Source organism: Pleurodeles waltl, chromosome 9, assembly GCF_031143425.1.
Source record: "Pleurodeles waltl isolate 20211129_DDA chromosome 9, aPleWal1.hap1.20221129, whole genome shotgun sequence".
NCBI classification, from domain to species: domain Eukaryota; kingdom Metazoa; phylum Chordata; class Amphibia; order Caudata; family Salamandridae; genus Pleurodeles; species Pleurodeles waltl.
The window spans coordinates 209,446,416-209,466,967 of record NC_090448.1 but is presented as its reverse complement, the minus strand read 5'-3'; the positions used below and the strand labels follow the sequence as shown (position 1 = coordinate 209,466,967).

At 39.6% G+C, this 20,552-nt stretch overlaps 1 protein-coding gene across 3 annotated transcripts; it reads left to right on the top strand.

The window, feature by feature from the left end:
• The first annotated feature begins 55 nt into the window (after nt 1–55).
• Nucleotides 56–18,533, top strand: KCTD6 (potassium channel tetramerization domain containing 6). 3 transcript variants are annotated; one of them, XM_069206552.1, is made up of 3 exons: nt 56–183; nt 7,452–7,549; nt 17,705–18,533. In XM_069206552.1, exons 2-3 carry the CDS (start codon nt 7,523–7,525, stop codon nt 18,389–18,391), a joined length of 714 nt encoding a protein of 237 aa, XP_069062653.1. In that variant the 5' UTR covers nt 56–183; nt 7,452–7,522; the 3' UTR covers nt 18,392–18,533. The 3 variants fall into 3 exon arrangements, with proteins under 3 accessions (XP_069062653.1, XP_069062652.1, XP_069062654.1); XM_069206551.1 differs by lacking the exon at nt 56–183 and adding an exon at nt 289–426; XM_069206553.1 differs by lacking the exon at nt 56–183 and adding an exon at nt 356–450.
• The last annotated feature ends 2,019 nt before the right edge of the window (nt 18,534–20,552 follow it).

Here is a 20,552-nt window from a genome sequence, read left to right as displayed (position 1 = left end):
GAGTAAGGTTGAACATGGCGGCCATTTTAGAATGGGATTACCTCCTTTCGTTTCAAAAGACTTTCTCCGCAACACCTACTGAACAACGAGAATTCATGTTGATTGAAGAAGGCAGATAATTTACTTTGATATGAACACTAAAACCTTTGAAAGCTGCTAAGCAGTACAACGAATTCACCCTTAGTAAGTACACATAGAACGGATGCTCATCACGGGGTGCTAAATTGTAACATGGATTTGTGACATCCCGAGATGGCTGCAGCGCTTGACGCTTCCCTGAGGTTCCGCTTCCGGGCCTTCGCCGTGCCGATGGGAGTGTTTGTTTTATTACTGGGGGCGGCAGTTAGCTGTTTTTGCTCTGGGTGTCATTGATTTTCTGCAGTAGGCGATCTGGGAGTGGACCGTTGGCGTTACTAATTCAGAGAAGTAAGAGAAGAATTTGCACGCATGGTAGGATGACCAGACGTCCCGGTTTTCCGATGGATGTCCCGACACTTGCCATAAAAATAGACAAATGTCCCGGTTTTGGGAGAGGGTCTGGTGAGCCGGCACTTTAATCACTGTGCTTTGAAGGCTCATGTTCACACTGGCCCTCTCATAACACCACTGACAGAGTTTCGTTTGAAAGACTCTTCTGTTGTGCTTGCTGCCTGACAATTCAGATAGCACAGCAGGACTTAATGGTGGTGGGGGGGAGGGTATTGAATCCCCTGTGGAGTAAATCGCACGAGGCCAGAATAACAAAGGTCCCATTGCAACACTCTGCTGCACGACCCAGGAAGTCTTTAATTTTCATGCTACATAGGTGTACGTTTCAGTAGCAGGAAAATTAGACGCCATGGTGTGGTGTGTTCCATATGGCTATCCTGATACACATTATTATTATAGATATATATACATAATATATGTATAGCCATTGGCATAGAAATAGGACTAATGTTTGCACGAAATAGGACTAACGTTGGTACTGTTCAGTGCAGTGTCAACATTTACTCTTAGTTGTATGTCAATGGCTGTCCCGTTTTTTTTGTTCTGAACATCTGGTCACCCTAGCGCATGGTCTTTGGGTATCTGGCAGTGTATTTTGTACATGATCTACAGAAAGCACGGGGAACTGTGCCAGATACTGTGTTGTGTTGATCAAGCGTGATTGTCCTGGATAAAGCTGTGTCTGATGCAAGGAACGCCGTTCCTACAGAGATTGGGTCTTTCTTTGGAGCAATTGACTTGGGCCAAGAAAGTTTATGGACTATCAGTTGTTGTGAACTGCTGAGAGAGAGGTTCGGAGTTTGGGGAAGTGTCCTGGGGAACTAATGCCTTTAGAGCACTGGTTTATGTTTGAACCCCTTGGAACTTCGACATGACATGTCAGAATCTTCTTTTCGTAGAAAATTTAAAACTGTATTGTTCCCTGTTCAGGTCTGTTCCTCTTACGTACATGATCTTCCTCAGCGCCGGGAGGCCTTCGGGTAGCCATGCGCTCTACGAATCCTCGAAACTAAACACACAAGCATTTGGAGCATGAGATCATTCTTTGGGTGCATGGGTTTTTGTACGTTGGAGACATCACACATGAGCAGGTTCAACAAGTCAGAATGTGATGTGAGGTGTGCCGTATAGTCAAGGCCACTGGAATTATGTTGCAGTGGAGGACCACATTATGAGACAGAATTGATTAAATTATGCAGTAAGAAAAGCCAAATTATGTGGCAGAATGTGCCACATTTTGTCACAGTAATTTATTTGTTTTGTAATCTTTACTTATGGTAACACTGTCTGGGAAAATACCTCACCTCATCAGTATCAGGTTGACAGCCAAATGCAGTGATAATTAACTGAAAGATTACAGGGGTGTGGAATTTAATAAAATATCTACTTGTCGATGGGTCAGGTTGCTTCCTAAATCTTCTTCTCCTGTAAAATAATCTACTTGTCCGTTTGATGCCATGTAGTGTGGTGACAAATTATGGCAACAATATCCTTATATAAGAGCTCTGGTAATAGCCTCTCTTATTATGCCAGGCCTAATACTATACTATAGCTTGAACACTAGCACTTTCCTCTGTTCCAGGGTTGGAATGCCTATTTGAGTCTGTGCATACTGACTAACTGCATGTTTTAAGGGTTTTCACCAGCTCTTCTCTATTCTTTCCCTATAATGCCAAAGGCTGGAAATCTACTTATGACAAGGGCAGAAGTAAAACTTCTTCCAAGGTTGGGGGAAAAGGTGGTTGGAGGAAAACTGAGCTTGTAAAAACTCAAAAGATTTTCGCATGAGCAAATCTACACATGCATATTTGTTCATGCTAAAATACAGCTCACAAATAATTTTTAGGAATACTTTCCTAGCCTACTTCTTTAAATTCTTGTGTATTAATGAAATACATAAATCTGCACTAATACAAAGACCTACACCATGGGTCTACTTTTGTGATGTGATATTCTGCTCTTTCACATGGAGCGTACTGGCACACCAAGTCGTTTTGTTCAGTGCCAGATCGTATTGTGGCAATGTGTGCTTTTTTGAGACCAAGAAATATTTTTACTTCTTGCCAAAGTTTGTTTCAATGGTGAGGGCCTGGCAGCTCCCACAGCAATAAAGTTTTACAAAAACCGTGTCAAAACAAGACACACATTGACAAAACTAAAGAACTGACCACCAATATCAGATCTGTATGTTTTGCCAGTGCTTGTTTATTTTAATATTTCCCATAATCTTGTTGAAAGTAGTTACATTGATATTCAATTATGAATATTTTTCGAATTACTAGCGTGCCTCAACACATTTTACTAAATGATGCTTCAAAGAAATGGTACCTTAAATTTCACCGTAGTTTAGGAATTTTTTTTTTTCCTAATTGCATTTTTTGTGACCACTTTTTTCTGAAAGCAGAGAATCGCAATCATGCTTTCAAGCTTCTGCACAGGTCTGCATCTAATCAGACAGCATTCTGGGAGGATTATATGTAGCCTCCTATAGTTAAAGTTTGCAAACGTGTGTACACTTTTTTTTTTTTTTTTTTTTTAAACTGTAACCACTCTCAGTAGTGCAGACTGAGTTTGCAAAAAGAATTGTCCATAGGGCAAATTTTCTTTCAGTCCCCTAGGATGGCTGCTCTGGAAGTGTAGCAAAGTTTTTCTGTCAGTGGGTTTCGTATAAAGACTAATTATCATCTTGTTGTTGTCTGCTGTAATCAATAAGTCTAGAAAATTCAATCTATCTTTACTGCTAGACCTGTGGTACTCAAAGTACGGCCCACGGGCCGCCAGCGGCCCCATGGACCTACCTTGGTGGCCCACGGACACGTCAGACAAACGCCATATGATAATGGCCGCCTTACATAAACATAGAAAAGGGCTGCGGGAGCATGCGCAATAGTGGCTTCTTTGCGCATGCTCCCGCGGCCCTCCTCTATGTTTACGTACGGCGACCATTATTGTATAGCGGGGTGGTTGTGCCCCCTGTAAGCCCCGCCCCCCCTACCCCTGCTGTCACTTCAGTGCGGCCCTCGGCCGCAAACCATACTGCAATTTTGGCCCCTGAGAAAAAGTTTGTGAGTACCCATGTGCTAGACATAGTGAAGTGGAGATCTGGAGACTTGTGGTCCCTTGCCAAGTTATGAAAACATTGTCTATATATCGATGCCATGATCTTATTTGTTCTTTATACTGTTGTTCTCAGCTAAGATCCATAGTTCTTCAAAATAGGACATATACATTTTCGCTATTTCTGGTGCAAACACACAACCCATCACTACTCCTTTTATTTGTGAAAAAGAGTTCTTGTTCAAATGAAAATAAACTCTTTTTATGGCATAAAGAGGAAGGGTTATTTCATGACTGCCAAAGCTTCATCATGTTTGATGTTTTTATATAATGACTCTGTCTAGTGTGACTAAAATATCTTTCAACTGATCAAATGGTTGATTTTCATATTGGCCAATGAAGTCCATAGAGTCCCTGATGTAAGCTTTGGATTCAGTCACAAATTGCTTCAAGAAAAAAAAAATGTATCTGGCCAGAGGCTCTAAAATAAAACCACGGGCAGATACTATAAGACGTTGTGTAGGTTCCTCACTATTTTTATGAATCCGGACCGTAAACAAAGGGTACAAGACCACAACAAACTCTGTAATATATATAGGGATGAGGACGTGTGGCATTTAAAACATGAATGCGCCCTTCTTTCCTACTTACTCGCCAAACAGGATGCATCCTGCACAGTCAGAAACCACTGCCACTGGCTTGTAATCATTTCCTGTGTCTCGCATCTGACCGCTAAAACTGGTCAAAAAAGTGATAGCGAAATCACGCTTGTGTCTTCAACCGAAGACTGCAGCACAACCGGAAATTCCATATCGGGCTCCAGTGCTAGAACAACCAGGCAGCGGAAGACGCTCTATTATGAACACCTACTGTCGTCAATCTCGGAACCTGCCATGGTAGGGAAACCAAAAACTTAGGAGCATCCAAGTTATTCATGCAACTGGAGTCACTCTGCAAAATGTATTATTCTGTAGCCAGGGGAGAGGATGTGACGTAATAGTAAGAACTGCTGACTTTGGCACTGGGGAACCAGGTTCCAGTCACGGTGCATCAGCTCAACATCCTGTGATTCTGGCCATATCACTTGAGCCCCTCCTGCCTAAAAAAAAAAAAAGATGCAAAATGAAAGTGAATAGACAAGGACTATTGCCTTTGCCAGTGTTTTTTTTTTTTTTTAACTCGTTTTATCGTTTTTAACTTGATATTTTGTTATAATTTGTGCTTTTATGGTTGGTACGAATTTGGTATTCAGTCATAGAGCTATAAACATTATTGAAAAGGTCCAAGTTTTCCTCTGCATTGGAAAGGGGGTGGGAGGGGCATTTAATTCTCCAAAGAAACCTATGCCCCTTTAAGGAACCTGCAGAGTTATGGTGGAAATACAGTCTAGAAAAGAAGAACCAGAGTGCCATCACAGCTCTGGTTGGATGTGAGTGTCTTAGCTGGAAATACACTTAGCACATTAAGAGCATTCAAAACCACATGTGCACTTCTTTGTTTCCACCTATCTCTGTCTTCCCCTACAAATCATTGCTCATTAAGGCATAAAAGTAAGCAAGGGCACTTGCTTCTCACTGAAATGTTCGGAATCCTATCACTTCACACAAGTACCCACCCATCAGTACTTTTCTTCAAACTCATCTTTAGGCTATCCTCTCCCATCCTTTATTTCGTCTGTAACTGTTCTAATACCTTGAAGGTGTTCGTCTATATCCAACTGTGCTGTGACAGGCACATGTATAGAGCCGATTATGTATGCAGTGCAGTTAATTACAAATCTGATAATTAAAATACTTCAAATTTGAATATTCTCCATATAGGAGTGAGCAAACCTATTTAATACTGCCTCCCAATTGCAACCAAGCCCTTCAGACTCTAGGTTTTGCTCTAAAAGTATACGAATGTAGGTCTTTTGAGAAGGCAAAATACAGACAAATGGAATAAATCGAAATGTGGCCCATCTTAATGAATATTTCACAGCTCGACATAGGTAAAAAAATAAGGGATTTTAAAAAGAACAAAGCATGTTGAGGTTTCCTGGATTGGGTCAGGTGCATAGTTTGCTAATGAATTATGAGTATCAAAAGTGGTGGCAATTAAATACATAAAACACCTAAATAACCATGTCCATTGTAAAAACAAACTTCACCATCATTGGCTTTAAAAGTAAAAAAAATAAGAATTCTGAAAATAGGAAAGACAGGTTACTGGAGGACATTGTGATATATATATTTTTTGTTGGTGACTTTGAAACTGTAAGAAAAATGATTGTAAGGATCATTTTTTATGTGATGTAATCCTAGCAGAAACATACACGATAATCTGAAATTACCATTTTGCCACCTGCCCAAAATGTAAGTGTGCTCATTACATAATTATTCTCCCATATCTCTTCGCCTAAGTAGAGTGCCTTTACTCTGAAAATTCTGTTATCCATTTGGATCCTATTTGGATTATCTGTGGATGCTCTTATCCATTTGATTTGCCTTAGACGTTGTACCAGAGCCCATGGACCTAATGAATTATGTAAAGTATTTATTATAAATTTATACCATACTGGGCAAGAATATTTGTGCTAGCATTTACTCTGAAAAATTAAATGCTAGCACATGGTTACCAGTTTATTTGAAAAATGAATTGCAAATTCTGCTATCGCAATTACATTTTAAAAGCATTATTTTGATCCCTAGAGAGCATATGCACAAAGATTAACGGAGCCACCTTTAAAGGGAATTTTTTACTTTCTGCTTGTTAATAACATTTGTCTTCAATATACGGACAGACAGTTGGGGAAACCTTGTTTTTAGTAGACAACAATAACATATTTTTGTTTTGGACTTGTAAGTAGCTGGTTAATAAAATGAAATGGTGGTGAACTTAGATTCTTAAATTTGCCCATGTATGCATTTAGCTTCTTAGCAACATCGAATTTTGTTCTTCAAAATGCCCTCCCAGAGTTTGTAACTCGTAAACTCCCCTCTCCCAGGTTCAAATGCTTTTTTTCCCCACTTGCCAGCTACTGTGTCCACAATCTTTAACCTCTTCAAAATCATCCAAATCTCTCGGAGGAATTAAATTAAAGTGCCTTTAATTTGTTAATCCCATATTGCATTCCTTGATGTTATGTCAGAATAGAAAGGTATACTTTAGGAAGCGAGAGAGCATGAAAAGGAGTGGCATGAGAGTAAAATTCATGTAGCAGGCCCTTTAGAGCAGAAACCATTACAACACAAGGGTAGCAATTAGGTGTGGAAGTATGGATTATTTTTTAATGCTCAAGTAAGGTTATTGTTGATGAACTTGATAACTCCAAAATGAGTTAATATCTGACCATTTTAAGCTTCTACAGTTTCCTGTGGTGGATGTGCTGCTTGCTGTGGTACACACACACGCTGGCAGGATTTTTTGATGACTATACTTTAAGTTGTGTACTTTATTATGCAATCTCTCTGTATATTGCACAGCTATTTACTTTTTCTGTTATCGTTTTGCTCTACATCCGATCTTGTTTTTTGCCCTGCTAAGCAATGCATTTACCTCTGGCTTCCCCTCACTCTGAGGTCTATAGTTGTAGAAATTGCTCCTGAAAATCCATCAATCTCCATGACACCTTTCATTCTCGGTCTTGCTAAGTTAGAGCGCTTTGAATAAAGGAGTAAAAATATATATAATTTAAATCGAATAGATTGTTCAGGCAAAAATCCAGCACAGGTTTTAGGAATGGGTAGAACAAACTGCAAGTTGTAGTTCTTAATCATATATAAGCCTGATGTATGGTTGGAAAATTAAAGTATAGTGATGAATAGCATTGCAATGCATTTAATTTTTTTGCATTTCCTCAAGGTCTCCCTGCCGTGCGTTTGAAGTAGGCTTATAATTGGTTACCTTTGTTTTGTTTTCTGCAGGTGGAGCGGTGTCTCTGCATGCATCATCCTTTAAGTCTTTTTCTACTCTCATAAATTCGGCATTGGAGCAGATGGATAATGGAGACTGGGGATATACGGTAATTGATGATTATGCATATAAGACTGCATGTAAAAAATGAAGGAAACTATTATAGCTGGTTCTAGAAACACAGGGGCTTGGGTGGCATGAAGATATTTAAGAACCGTTATTTGTAACGTACTTGCTTGTATCAATGCAGGATGTTTATGGACTCTACATTCTATAACCAAAATGAATTTTATTTCTGGAAATGTTCACCTTGTAACATTCTGGTGTGTTGTTCCCTGGTACTAGAATATCATCTTGTAAGACGACAGCTCCTTTACTACCATTCAAGACTTTGAAAGTTACTTTGAAATAGCAAAGAAACTAACAACAATCCAAACAGAAGCCTTCACAATTAGATGGTCCCAGCTGGTAACATCATATATACCATGTTGGCGTAATGACTGTGGACATGCATAAACTAGAACCTTATTTGGTAATGACAACTCTCTTATATAATAGTGCTCTGCGTACCATCATATCTCTGAGTTTCCCAGGTCTGATTCCATATCGGAGTCTCTGTGCTCATTAAAAGAGTTCAACATTGCCCTCCAGGCTGCCAAGTTCTCTGCAGCTTTGTTATCAGTGCGAGAGAGTCTCAGGTGATGCTCCCCACTCCAGAACATCCTTGACCCACAAGGCTTCACTTGGAGTCCAGGATCCCCTGCACCCAATAGCTATTCTTCGCTTAGCAAGAAGCAGCTCTTACTGCAGGAGCTTATGAGATCTTGCGTCCCCTGGACTTCACCAGCATACCCAAAAGGCATGGCCTGGGTGTCACAGGGACAGGAATCTCCATAGCCCCCTTAAGGCGGGGCATGACCTCTGCCCAGAAACTACATACCCCTGCTTACTGCCATGCAAGATGTATGAATGTGGCACCCTCCTCCCCACAACGGGCACACCTTGCCGCACTGTCGAGGTCAGTACTGTTTAGTCAGGCCAGTGTTATGTACATGCGATATAAGTAATTCAAACGTGGTAGTTTAAATAAGCTGTTGCAAGATACTGTTTTTAACAGGCTAGATGCATGAACCCAGTTCGAGCCCTCAATGGCTTCCCCCAAATCTGTCTCCTGTTCTGTTTTTGCTTTGTACAAGCTTTTCGCTATCACTCTTATGTGCTTGCTTGCTGCTGGATGGACTTCCTTGTTCCAGCCTGTCCTTCATGTGCTTGTCCCTCCAGTTGAGCAAATGCTGTTTAGCGTTTCTTTAATTGTCTGACTTCTATGCTTCTTGTGCTCTCTTTCAGGGAACTACTTTTTTCTTATTTAAGCATTCCATGTGAGTGTATGTGGTTTCCAGTTGTCTTCGTTGTGCGATTATTATTATTATTTTTTTGTCACTTCACCTTGTCGTCTCTCGCTCATGTGCTTCTGCCCCCTCCCCACCCATACTCGTATTACTCTCTCAGACAAGCACTTATTGCTCTCTCACCCAAGCGCTTCTCCACCACTGCACTCCATGCTTGTTTCACCTGTGTTCTCTCCCTCCTATTGTTTCTTTGCCACGCCGCCGAATTGCTTCAGCGTCCTAACTGCTCATCTATCTTTTAATTATATTTTTGTAATGCCCTTTTATGCTCCATTTTATTTGTTTAGTTATTTTTATTTAACAGATCTATCTCACATCGGTAAATAACCGAATGAAGCCTAGTTCTTTAGTAGGTGTGCGCAATTTGTTGAATGTGTGTGTGTGTGTGTGTGTGTGTGTGTGTGTGTGTGTGTGTGTGCCTAGAAAAATGATGAGGCAGCTGTGTCATCACACCTTTTTTTAAATTTTTTTTTTGCCTTGCTGCACAGCAGCGCCACAATGTTAATTAGCACAGCAAAAATAATTGCAAGACCTGTTGGCTTGGACATTCCTTGTTTTGTGTGCTATCATCAGTGGATATGAGCACAAACAATATTCATTTTTTAATTTACTCCTAAATCACATGTTTTCTTTAACCTGTCTGCTAAATCTCCCTAATGCTCAATGGCGTGTTCTCATTTTGTGTTTAACACACTTTGATATGAATTTTACATTTAAAATTACGAATAGTTCCTAATTTGTGACTGAACACTCCTTTGAAATCTTTGAGTACACTATAACTTTCTTTCTCCTCTCCTCCCACTGGCAGTACTTGCTCCTTTCCCCAGGGTTCATCATGACTCTGATCTGACCTTGGGGACACCAAGCTAAAATGTTCAAACCCTGCTTTGCCAGAGAGACTTTCCTGTATATGACCCTTTCTCTGAACTATAATACAGTCTCAAAAATCCTCCCATCAGAATTCTCCTTCTCTCACATGATACAGTTACCCTATCAAGAAGCACTACTATCTTATTACCCCAGGGTTCCCAGAACAATCTTCTTTGATCATGATCATGCTTGCCCCAAAATCAACCAAAAGGTTTAATATTCAAGCATCTACTGTTATTTACTATAGGGGTTTACGCATCCTTACCAGTCATATCTGAAGACTAACATATAATCATTTCTGCTAACTTCAGAATCCTCTTCATTAGTCTCAAGTGACCATTTGTTTTTGACATTGATAAACTGGAACTGTGCCTTGATAAGAATACTCTGCAGCTGAGTCAAGTTTCTTGTACAGAATATGAAGCAGGATTAAGTGTCTTTTTGTTCCCGTTCCATAACTCTGACAATCCTTGACATACGAACACTGCAACAAATCTAAGTAGCACATTAACATCTGTATCATTTGATTGTACAATGTCTCGATTGGAACCATTTCAAACAGTCCACTCAACATGTGGCACAACATGAAAGTCAGCTTCCTCCAATTTGCTGATAAGTTATTGAACAGTATGACCTGTACCTTTTGAATATCTCTACACAGTAACCAACTCCTCTTTGACAATCCTTCCACGTGCAATAATTAGAAATTCAGTGTTCACTGAAGCATCAACAATGTTTTGGGGAGTTAACCTCTCCAAGTTCATCTTGTTCAATGTTGATGACAAGAATTTATCAAGTTACATAGGTATATGTGTCGAATTGTTGATGCAGGCTTGGTCAATTGTTCCACTTGTAGACATTTGTCAGATTCTCTCACATTCTTTGACAGATAGTTCAAGAAAACTCAAAGACAATATGCAGTTCTTGCAAGATGCACACTGACTTTGATATCTGTGGAACAGTCTGAATGACCTCTCTGATGTTTTGCATGAATGTAATCTTGATCATTCGCAACTGTAACATATAGTCCACAACAACAACAGTTTTCAATGAGGCCACCTTTTCTAATTGAAATTCTTCAGGTGAAAGTTATTTTATTTTTATTTTTTTTTATTTTTAGCTCTTGTACGAGTTTGTGCTTCACCGGTTTGGTTGCAGCAGCCACATAAAATAATGTGTTTGTTTGAAGAAGATCATGTGACAGAATGTCATTGATAAAATCACCTCTTTCTTTTGCTACATCCATCTCTCTATTTGCTTGCAAAAGTTTTTTATTTTTTTAAATTATTTTTTATTATGTTATTTCTTTTTAATTTATTTTTTTACATAATCTGTTTTGTAGTGGCTGGTTGGATGAAACTCTTACAATGGCAATTAAAGTTAAGTTTAGCTTTGCTGATTACTTCAACCAGTTTTTTCTCTTTCAATACAAATCTCTCCTACTTCAGTCCTACGTATAGTTTTGATCCATCTTCTAGGACATCTAACAGACAAGTCTTTATATCGTTATCCACATATTGTTTGGTCACAAAGTTGTGTAGTAGCACAGGCTCAGTCATTTCAAAAGGGGTTTTCTTGCTGCTGCATGAAATTATGAAGGCTGTCAACATGTTTATTTAAAAGTTCCCCTCTCCCACAACTCGTGGTAAGGAACAGTTTTATGAAGGCCTATTAATTTTGAATTTGTCGTCTCTCTGAAAACATTGCAAATAGAAAGGACTTCATGGTAAACTAGCTGGCATTGAGCAACATATTCACTTTTACGTGTCTGACCAGCAATTACCTTGGAGCTTTTCTGTGATCTCTTGATCGTCTGTTCCAGTTTCATATCTGAAGCCACAGTATCAAACCTTCCCTGTCTGCCTTTCACCACAAAATGTCTTTGGATGAGTTTCTGCTAGCGGTATGGTTTTTCCACCTCTCGCTTCTTCTCTCTTTCCAAATACCAGGACCCATATCTCAGGTAGTTTATTCAATTGAATACAGTAATCAGTAACTCTACAGCAGCGTTTCCCAACCTGTGGTCTACAGACCCCCAGGGGTCCGTGACACATTTCCAAGAGTTCTGCAGGCCTGTACCGGCATGAAGGCACTTCTCCAGCTGGGCCCTCTACAGAAACATGTGCTTGCTTTTTTATCTGTTTATTCATTTGTGCAGCAGCTTTAAAAGCACTGCAAAGTTCAGTGTAAGCTTGCCGACAAAAATAAGTGTCAAGATAACTCTGATGATTAATGTACCTGCTGGAGAGATGGGAGTTTGTCTAGTGGCAGATTTGACTCATTGGAGGTAGTGCAGATGGTTAATATGCCAGATACAAAGAATGTGTATCATGCAAAGAACCACATTTTATGTGCATAGGTTACCGTTTTAGTCACCGAGATTCTTTTGTTATTTTGCAGTTCATAAGTCACAATCATAATCTAGCACAGTGAGTTATGAACTGCCAACAAAGAACTACATGGAACAAATTAGAAAATTGTATTTTTTTCCAATTCTTTCATTATTGCTAAAAAACGGTTTGCTTGCATAGGAGTACACTATTATTAACGTCAAGGCTAGCCACTGTGTTATGTTCTGAATCCCGAGTTTGTGTTTCTCCATACCAAGCACACTTAAAAAATGCCTAACAGTATGAATCCTACACCTTGTTGTCCCCTGTAAAGTGTTTTTACACCTTACACTGGTATGAGAGATGCTATAAATCAAATTAAATACATGTGACAGAGAGGCTATGGAGAGATGAGAGGCCTTTATGGTTTTAATTGGTTTTACTTCCTTTGACCACCACACATTCAATTAAAAAGTTTCTGTATCTAAAAAATAAAAACAAACATTGCTTGGGAAATGTAGAATGTGACTTGAGGATTCAGCTTTTCTGAATAAAACCAAACATTGAAAAGTTAGTCGCCGAGATGCAGCACCAACCTTCCCATTAAAGTTTTCCAATTTTTCCAATTTTTTCCAATATAAAATAATGATATCTTTACTAATTTAAGTATTTGTTTGGGTGCACTTGTTTGTGTATTTTTTGCGAATTACTGTTTTAATGTATGAAATCGTACAAATTTCTTGGAGGTCCCCAGCTTCCAGTCGTGATTCACTGGGGGTCCTCGGGAGTCAAAAGGTTGGGAAACACTGCTCTACAGTCTTCACATGCAGCTCCCAATCACCTTCTCGATCGACATGTACCAAGTTTTTCACTAGAACGATTGTCTGTAAAACATTTCCCAAGTACTTGCAAAGTTGTGATTTCTCTTCACATTCTTTGACAAACTTGTTTTTCAGATTATCTGATTTTGAACTGCAAGTATTGAACATTGGCTGGCTTTGCATTATGTCTTTTGAATGAAGTGCACCCTGTGCCATGTTCACTTCTGAGATAAGATATCCAAACCTAAATTGTCATTCTAGTTCCCGAAAGCATTCCAACGCAATGTTCCTAGAGCCTTAGATATGGTGAGCACACCTTTTACCAGCTGAACACAATGAGTTCCGCTCAATACTGACTGGACTGTTTTGCTTCCAAATATTTCAGCCGCCATAAGTGTATTGTCTATGCCACATCCACTGACAGAACTTCCTGCACACGGCAGCACAACATTGTCATGTTGAAAATGCCCATCATTGGATAAAGATCGTCAAATTCTACTGGATTGCTCATAAACATGTCAGTTAAATATCGGAAACACCTTCATCTTAGAAAATTGGTAGGTTAGGCTGGTCTTCAAGATGAGTACGCACATTTTGGACATTTCTTTAGAGCGGTGTATACTGTCGCGTAGTTTGTGACTCAGTTTGTGTATGGTATTACTGGTAAAAACCCAACCTTCTTCAGTAGGACAGTATTCTAGGGGCATGAATTCTAGCCCCTGGAGGAACTGGCTTTTCTTCATCCTTCAGTCTGCACCAAATAAGCAATATGATAAATTCAGTTAAATCAGCTTTGCGGAACGCAGCATCCAGTAGAAGATCCATGTCCTCAGCTATTTTGAAACTTTCTGGTACACTAGGACATGTTGATGTCTTGTAGTGATTTTGCACACGTTGGCAAGGCAGTTGGGCTATAAGTTTGGAGCTTCCTTTGTTTATACCTACAGCTGACACAGCTTTTTTTCCCAGCAGCTACTTCATTGGTACAGTCTTGAAAAAGCACCATGGCAGTATCATTTGTGCTGGATGTTCCAGATAAAGAAGAGCTGTCTTCAAAATCAAAATTACCAAGAACCGCAATTATAAATCCTTTCCTGGTAAAGTGACTTGGAAGTGGTGTGATGCTGAATTCACAAGATTTTACAGCATGAGCTGCTAACAGCTTCCTGCTCCGTACTATGTCATAACTTGTTGATAGACCAATCATATTTATTGAAAGGATTAGCTCTCTATTTTTGCACTTGTCATAGATTGCGTGGGCAGCATATAATGTGTAGCAGAGTGTTCTTTTTCCTGGGATGCAATTAATAAAACATGATTTGGAAAAGACAGTACATTTTCACCGAATAAGCCTGTCAGTTCATTGGATTGTCTTTCAATTCTTCGCTTATATCTTCAAAGCCATCCCCAATGGTGTCTGCTTCTGTTCCGAACTCAAGACTTTAGTTTGTAAGAGTTTTGCTTTGCTGATATTAAACAATGATGTGAAAAATGTTAAGAAAACATCAGGCATTCCTGTTGACACCCATGATTTGCAGAGCTCTGGGGCATCACAAAATTTGTCATTGAGTCCAAAATCTAAATCTTTGAGGACATTTCTTAAAATGGTTCCTGCTGATTTTACTGCATCTTGTGATCTTATTTTGGCAGCAAGAACTTCAGGACTCAAATCAGCTGAGAACACCATAAGTGGCTCATTCTTTTTGTTAAACTGACAAAAACAAATTGTCATTGTACATTCTGATCAGAAAAGTCTAATTTCATTATATGGATAAATACAGTTTCATTAATGTTGACCATTATTTCTCTGATCTCACCGAGTGTGACTCCATAACCAGCACTCAAGAGTGGCTTTAAAACTTCATTTGCTTTTACAAAGATTGCATACTAAACTGAAAACTGGGGGGTTATGTTGCTGCTGGGAGCTTATTGTACATTCACATTTGCAAATGTATGCATGCATGCAGCTCGTGTGAGCATATAAATCTGTTGCAGATACATTCACCTTCCTGTTAAGATCAGTTACTTGGGTGAAAACGTCATCTTGGAAGAAACTAGCTGCAGATAAAACATGTTTGCCCTTTGAGACTTGCATACTCTGTACTTTTGTTCTGTCGTCAGACCCTTTGGCCCTTGTTCTGGCTAAACACAGATAACACATTGAACATCCACTGCTTTCTGATCAGTTGTTGCAGGTGGATGAGGGGAGGCCATCGATCTTCTAAGTGAATGGGCATTGGGTCTAGTTGTCACTGCTTTCTCAGAAGACTCGGATTCTTGTGATTCACTGGTTTCTGCAATTTTTTTGTCAATTTCTTTTCCAAGCTTTTTTCTGTTGTATACGACTTGTAGCACTTGTTGTTACAATGATAAAATATGTGATCCTCTTCACCCATCAGTTAAAATTTGTTGTGAACTTCCTCTTGCCATATTTCTGCAGCATCTTTAACTTTCTTCTGTCCATCCACAGTTGATGTTATCTTTTCTTTCAAATTAGTTTGGCATATGACACATTTTTCTTTCTTGGAGGAGTCCTCAGATTTTGTAGTTAACAACACTATCTGGAGGTAAAGATCGTCTGCTGCCACCTGCTTCGCTCATGTTCACGTATTTGAATCAACGGAAAACCTGAAACCAAAATAATATTAAAATAAATTACCAATATGATGGCTAAAACACATCATTATAGAATCGCCATTTTGGAAAATGAAGGAAGGGTTGCTCTGAGGAGTTATTTTCTGTCTTTGTATGACTACTTGGCCCCAGAACCTATGTTTTGACAGCAAAATGAAGTATACATGTCTCATGGTTCTTAAAATATTACATCTTCACTGCAATACATCCACCATTGTTATAAATGTCGTCTAGAAGAATTTGGCCTGGATTAGCAATGTCTACCCAAGCTAAATTACTTCTCTAATTATCCAAAAATCACAAATCAAACATGAAAATCTAGGAACAACAATTATTTTACAGAGGTATGTCAAGGGGCCTGGACTAGTAGTTATGTGTATGAAATAAGCCTTCTAGCTGCTCTTTATTTTATTTATATTTTATTAAGTATTATTGTTCCAGAAGCTATGTCACTGACTGAAGGGAACTATTTCTAGGCGGATGTGAACAGTGTGCACAGGCTTTGTGCCATCACTCAAACTGATTGGTCAAGTGCACTGACCCATTCACACATGCTGCGTTGGACAGAAGCAAAATGTAAATGAGTCTGGAACTAGTTCCTAGCTGCTGGCTTCCTGCCACTTACAGCTAGGCTTCTGCTTATGCTGTGGGTTATTGAATGAAAGGAGTGCAAGACATGAAGAACCCCACCTCGACAATCCCTCATCCGATGTGCTCACTTACTTAGGTTCTCTCCACCCCATGCATGCATGACCAAAAGAGATTCAACTAGGACTATGGGATACTATTAAACTGTGCTGAGAACATGTACAACACGTGCTTTTTTGCCAATTTTAGTACTTAAACAAATGGAAAGTAGAAGGTAATTGGACACATGTTTCTGAGGACCCTAGTCCTGGTGTTCTGTTTTATGCCCAATTTATTGGGTAGCAGTCAATGTTTTTTAAGAGCAAAAAGTTGTCCTTTTTTAGTCTTTGGACTTTTTTTTTTTTTTTTTGCTGCAACATTGTCCGCTGCAAAAACTGGACTCAGTAGGTAGCGCATGACTTAAAATTATTTAATATGGTTTTAAAATACCATTTAATTTCAAATTAAGGTTTTGCCTGCTTCCTTGCACGCTTCTTTTCCTACCTAGTTTGAAGCAGTAGCATCTACATTTGCTTTTTTAATTTATCACTCAGCCCTAATTCATTAGAGCCTGTCAGCAATACTGGGTCTCTGACTTGAAGTGCAAAAGAAAGTATTCTTTAATAAATGTAGCAAGTGTTTATTCCGTAACTCGGGAATGAAACAGATTATTTTGCAGTAGTTATTCCATTCATTTTTATGGTGCTGACACAATGTTACTTGATCCTTTGGCCTTATGAGCAAGTGACTGATATATAATCTATTAGATTAGAGTTGTCCGTGGAAAGTTCCTCTTCATGGACCTGGAATGCATTTCCCATTGGTTGCAAAAATCGAAGGGATCCACCTGTGAATTAGTAGACAAAAGATCCCCTCATATAAGCATGGCATGCATATATCCTGATCTTAAGTGACTTGATATGAAAATATGAAGCCTTCCAGTAGCCAAGCATAGAGGACAAGTTCAAAAGGCTTTTTTTTTATGGAAGGGCTGAGGAGAAGTGCTGGAAAAGAACTCATACATAGTCAAAAAAGGGACTGAGGTCTTCCAGTACAAAGTTAGCTCCTACGTGGGGATTCACTTTTGTGGCCCGTGTCCACTTGATTGACTTGCAGTGTAACTAACAAAAATCCCCCAAAATGGAAATCTATATTGTTTAGTCCCTTTGCCTGCAGTTATATAAGTCTGAAAGTTGTTGACCAGGGGTAGTGCATGATTTTCTTCCTCTGCTTTGTGTGGTACTGAGGAAAAGAATAGCTGAAAATGCTGGCTAGAAGAAGTGGTAATCGTTTTGAGCAACTGAACATCATATAAATGGTAGCATTTAAAGCAGCCTTTCATGCTTGTAGAGAACTTTAATAACAGTCCATCAGAAAAAGGGTGGGGTTCATTTGCAATGTAAAGGAATGACAAATCCTTCCCCTCGTTTCTTGGATGGCAAAGGTCTTGCTGTTAGGGAAAATCTTGCACATTTTGTTGGAGTATATGTTATGCCTTGTTTCCTTGTAAACCTGTGTGTGTCTTCTTTCTACCCATCTTACAATTGCCTTTCTGATATTTTGATCGTTTCAGATGGCAGATCCGGTCACCCTCAATGTTGGTGGACATTTGTATACAACTTCTCTCTCGACTTTGAAGCGATACCCAGATTCAATGTTGGGAGCAATGTTCAGAGGAGACTTTCCCACAGCTAGGGACTCTCAAGGTAACTACTTTATCGATCGTGATGGACCCCTCTTCCGGTATGTTCTGAACTTTCTAAGGACTTCAGAGCTGACATTACCTGTTGATTTTAAGGAATTCGATTTGCTTAGAAAAGAAGCAGATTTCTATCAGGTTGAACCCCTGATACAGTATCTTAATGACCCCAAGCCATTGTATCCTGTGGACACATTTGAGGAGGTTGTGGAGTTGTCAAGCACTCGGAAACTTTCAAAATACTCTAATCCAGTAGCAGTAATTATAACTCAGCTCACTATAACAACTAAGGTGCATTCATTACTAGAGGGCATTGCAAACCATTTTACTAAGTGGAATAAACACATGATGGACACCAGAGACTGTCAAGTTTCCTTTACGTTTGGGCCATGTGATTATCACCAGGAAGTTGCACTTCGAGTGCATTTGATGGAATACATCACAAAGCAAGGATTTACCATCAGAAACACGCGGGTGCACCACATGAGTGAGAGGGCCAATGAAAATACAGTGGAACACAACTGGACTTTCTGTAGACTGGCCCGAAAGACAGATGACTAATCGTTATGTGGATATTTGCACCATTAATTCTAGAGGGTTTGTAATCAGACTGTGTTTCGATGGACTTCTGCTTTCAATAATGTGGACCATTTTTATTCTATTTATTAATCGCTAATAGGTTTGGATTGTGAAACGAGGACCTCTTTTCAGGTAGCAACATGCATGCATGTGCCTGTTCAAACTGTCTAGAGACATTTCTCTACAACATAATCATAATGTTGTCTGACAACTAACGAATAACTCTGTATTGTGAAGTATAACATTGATAAAATGACCCTTTGCGCTTTTAGTGGCAAAACTGCATATGCAGCAGGAGAAAAGCAAAAGCTAGCACAATGTATAATAACCATGTTTCTCATTTAAGAAGCACTATTGTAATGCGGGTAAAGGATAGCGTCAATTTAGTGAATGGTTCCTGGAAACCTAACATTGTTATTCCTTGAGGCTTTTCTCTGTGTTGCAGGTGTCCATTTCTCTGCATCTACATCAGGCAACCACCTATATCTGTAGCCATGGAAATAACTAGATTCATATCCAAGTCTGAATAAAACATTCCAGTGATGATACATCATATTTTGTATGTCTTTTATCAATAATTTTGCAGCTTGCTAGAAAGATGCAAATAAAAGTTTAGCCTACTGCACAGTTGTTAATCATTACTAAATCCATTTGTGTTTGTTACAGAAATGATGGCATTTGAGGCACACCACCAAAACACTAGCAGTCATGTTAGTATTGTTTTTACTGGTAGCCACAGAGCATTCTTCTCAGTGTTACCTGAAAGTATGGAAGATTTATTTAATAATACATCCGACAGAGGTGGGGTTAGGTGCTTGGTTTGAAAGCAGAGAAGTAATAGGGTCTGCACACCTTCTATAGATGATGGCGATTAGCCCCAAGAGGAATATCTAATGCAGAATAGAGTGCAGCTTGTGCGGCGTGTCCCGACTGGCTGTTTTAATTTTGTATGATGCCTTGGTGCTTAGAACTTAAATGGAGAAGAAAGTGGAATTGACAGTTGTCCATACTATCTGTAAAGGAACAAATGGGCAGTAGTACACAATACATTAGCACTATTTTCTGTACTGTACAAACATGAACCCCTTAAAGAATGTGGTGGGTTCATGGATGAATTAGGAATGCTTTAGGTATTAAGGCCTTTGCTTTTAAGGTTGCCTTTAAGGTTGCAGCTGGCTGTGCTCCATCTGAAGAGAGAAAATAGTGTAAGGGTTGTGGGCAGAGGTGAAATAATGACTCTGCTAGCAGTTAAAATATGGATATAAAAAATATTCCTCACCAACAGGCCAAAATCTAGAAATAATCACACAGGAGCCAGAGTAGTATGAAGGTGAGGTACCCTAAAAAATAAAGCTCTTGTTTTTGGTTCACTGTGTGGCACTGGGGCGTTGGGGTCTCCCTCCAGATGGATGAATTCATCCCCTTGAAACCTGATTGTTAAGAAACTAAGGCATTCAGTCTGGGCTGCCCCGGGCAAAGCACAAGGAAATTAAAATGTTCCTGCAGTCCCTGGATGCTCTGCAACTAGAGACTCTGTGGCCTGGCCCACAGCATACTTTTGGCCTACATTATAAAGTGCCAGTTGTTCCAGTGCTATGCTGGGAAAGTTCCACATCCATTGACATCCTAGACTATATTTGCTAGCAGCTTGTGGTTGGCCTTCCTGCCTACAGTATGCTAACGGCTTCCTCTACAGGTGTATCCTTTGAAGTACAGGCCGAGACCCTGCCAGGTGGTTCTATCCTCTCTCCACTTACTAACGTAACTGAGATGGATGTTGCTCAATTCAAGAGGAATGTGGCTTCTCAAATCCTTACTGAGTTCATTGCTTCTCTCACTAGGCCACAATGCCACAACAGCAAATCATGTGCTGCTGACCCTCCTACTTAACTTGTCCATAGGTCTTTCAGTGACATCAACTCTGGATCTGAATATTTTCCAGACTATTTCCTCCAGTCAAAGTTTTACCCACCCTGGAAACTACCCTAGTATGAAATACGTTCCCTCTCTCTCCTGGAAGGCAAATTGATCTGGATTAAAGATGCAATTGAATTGAGCAGGAGAAGGTTGTGTGAGGATGAGCAGGGCTTTATTTGGTAAGATACCTTCTAAAGGACCTCAGAGGCCTTTGTGTTTGCGGCAG

Bases quoted from the DNA above. Each gene is read 5' to 3' on its own strand.
- KCTD6 (XM_069206552.1), top strand. From the start codon at position 7,523: ATGGATAATGGAGACTGGGGATATACG. The intron at 7,550-17,704 runs GTAATTGATGAT...TGATCGTTTCAG, and splicing joins ATGGAGACTGGGGATATACG to ATGGCAGATCCGGTCACCCT.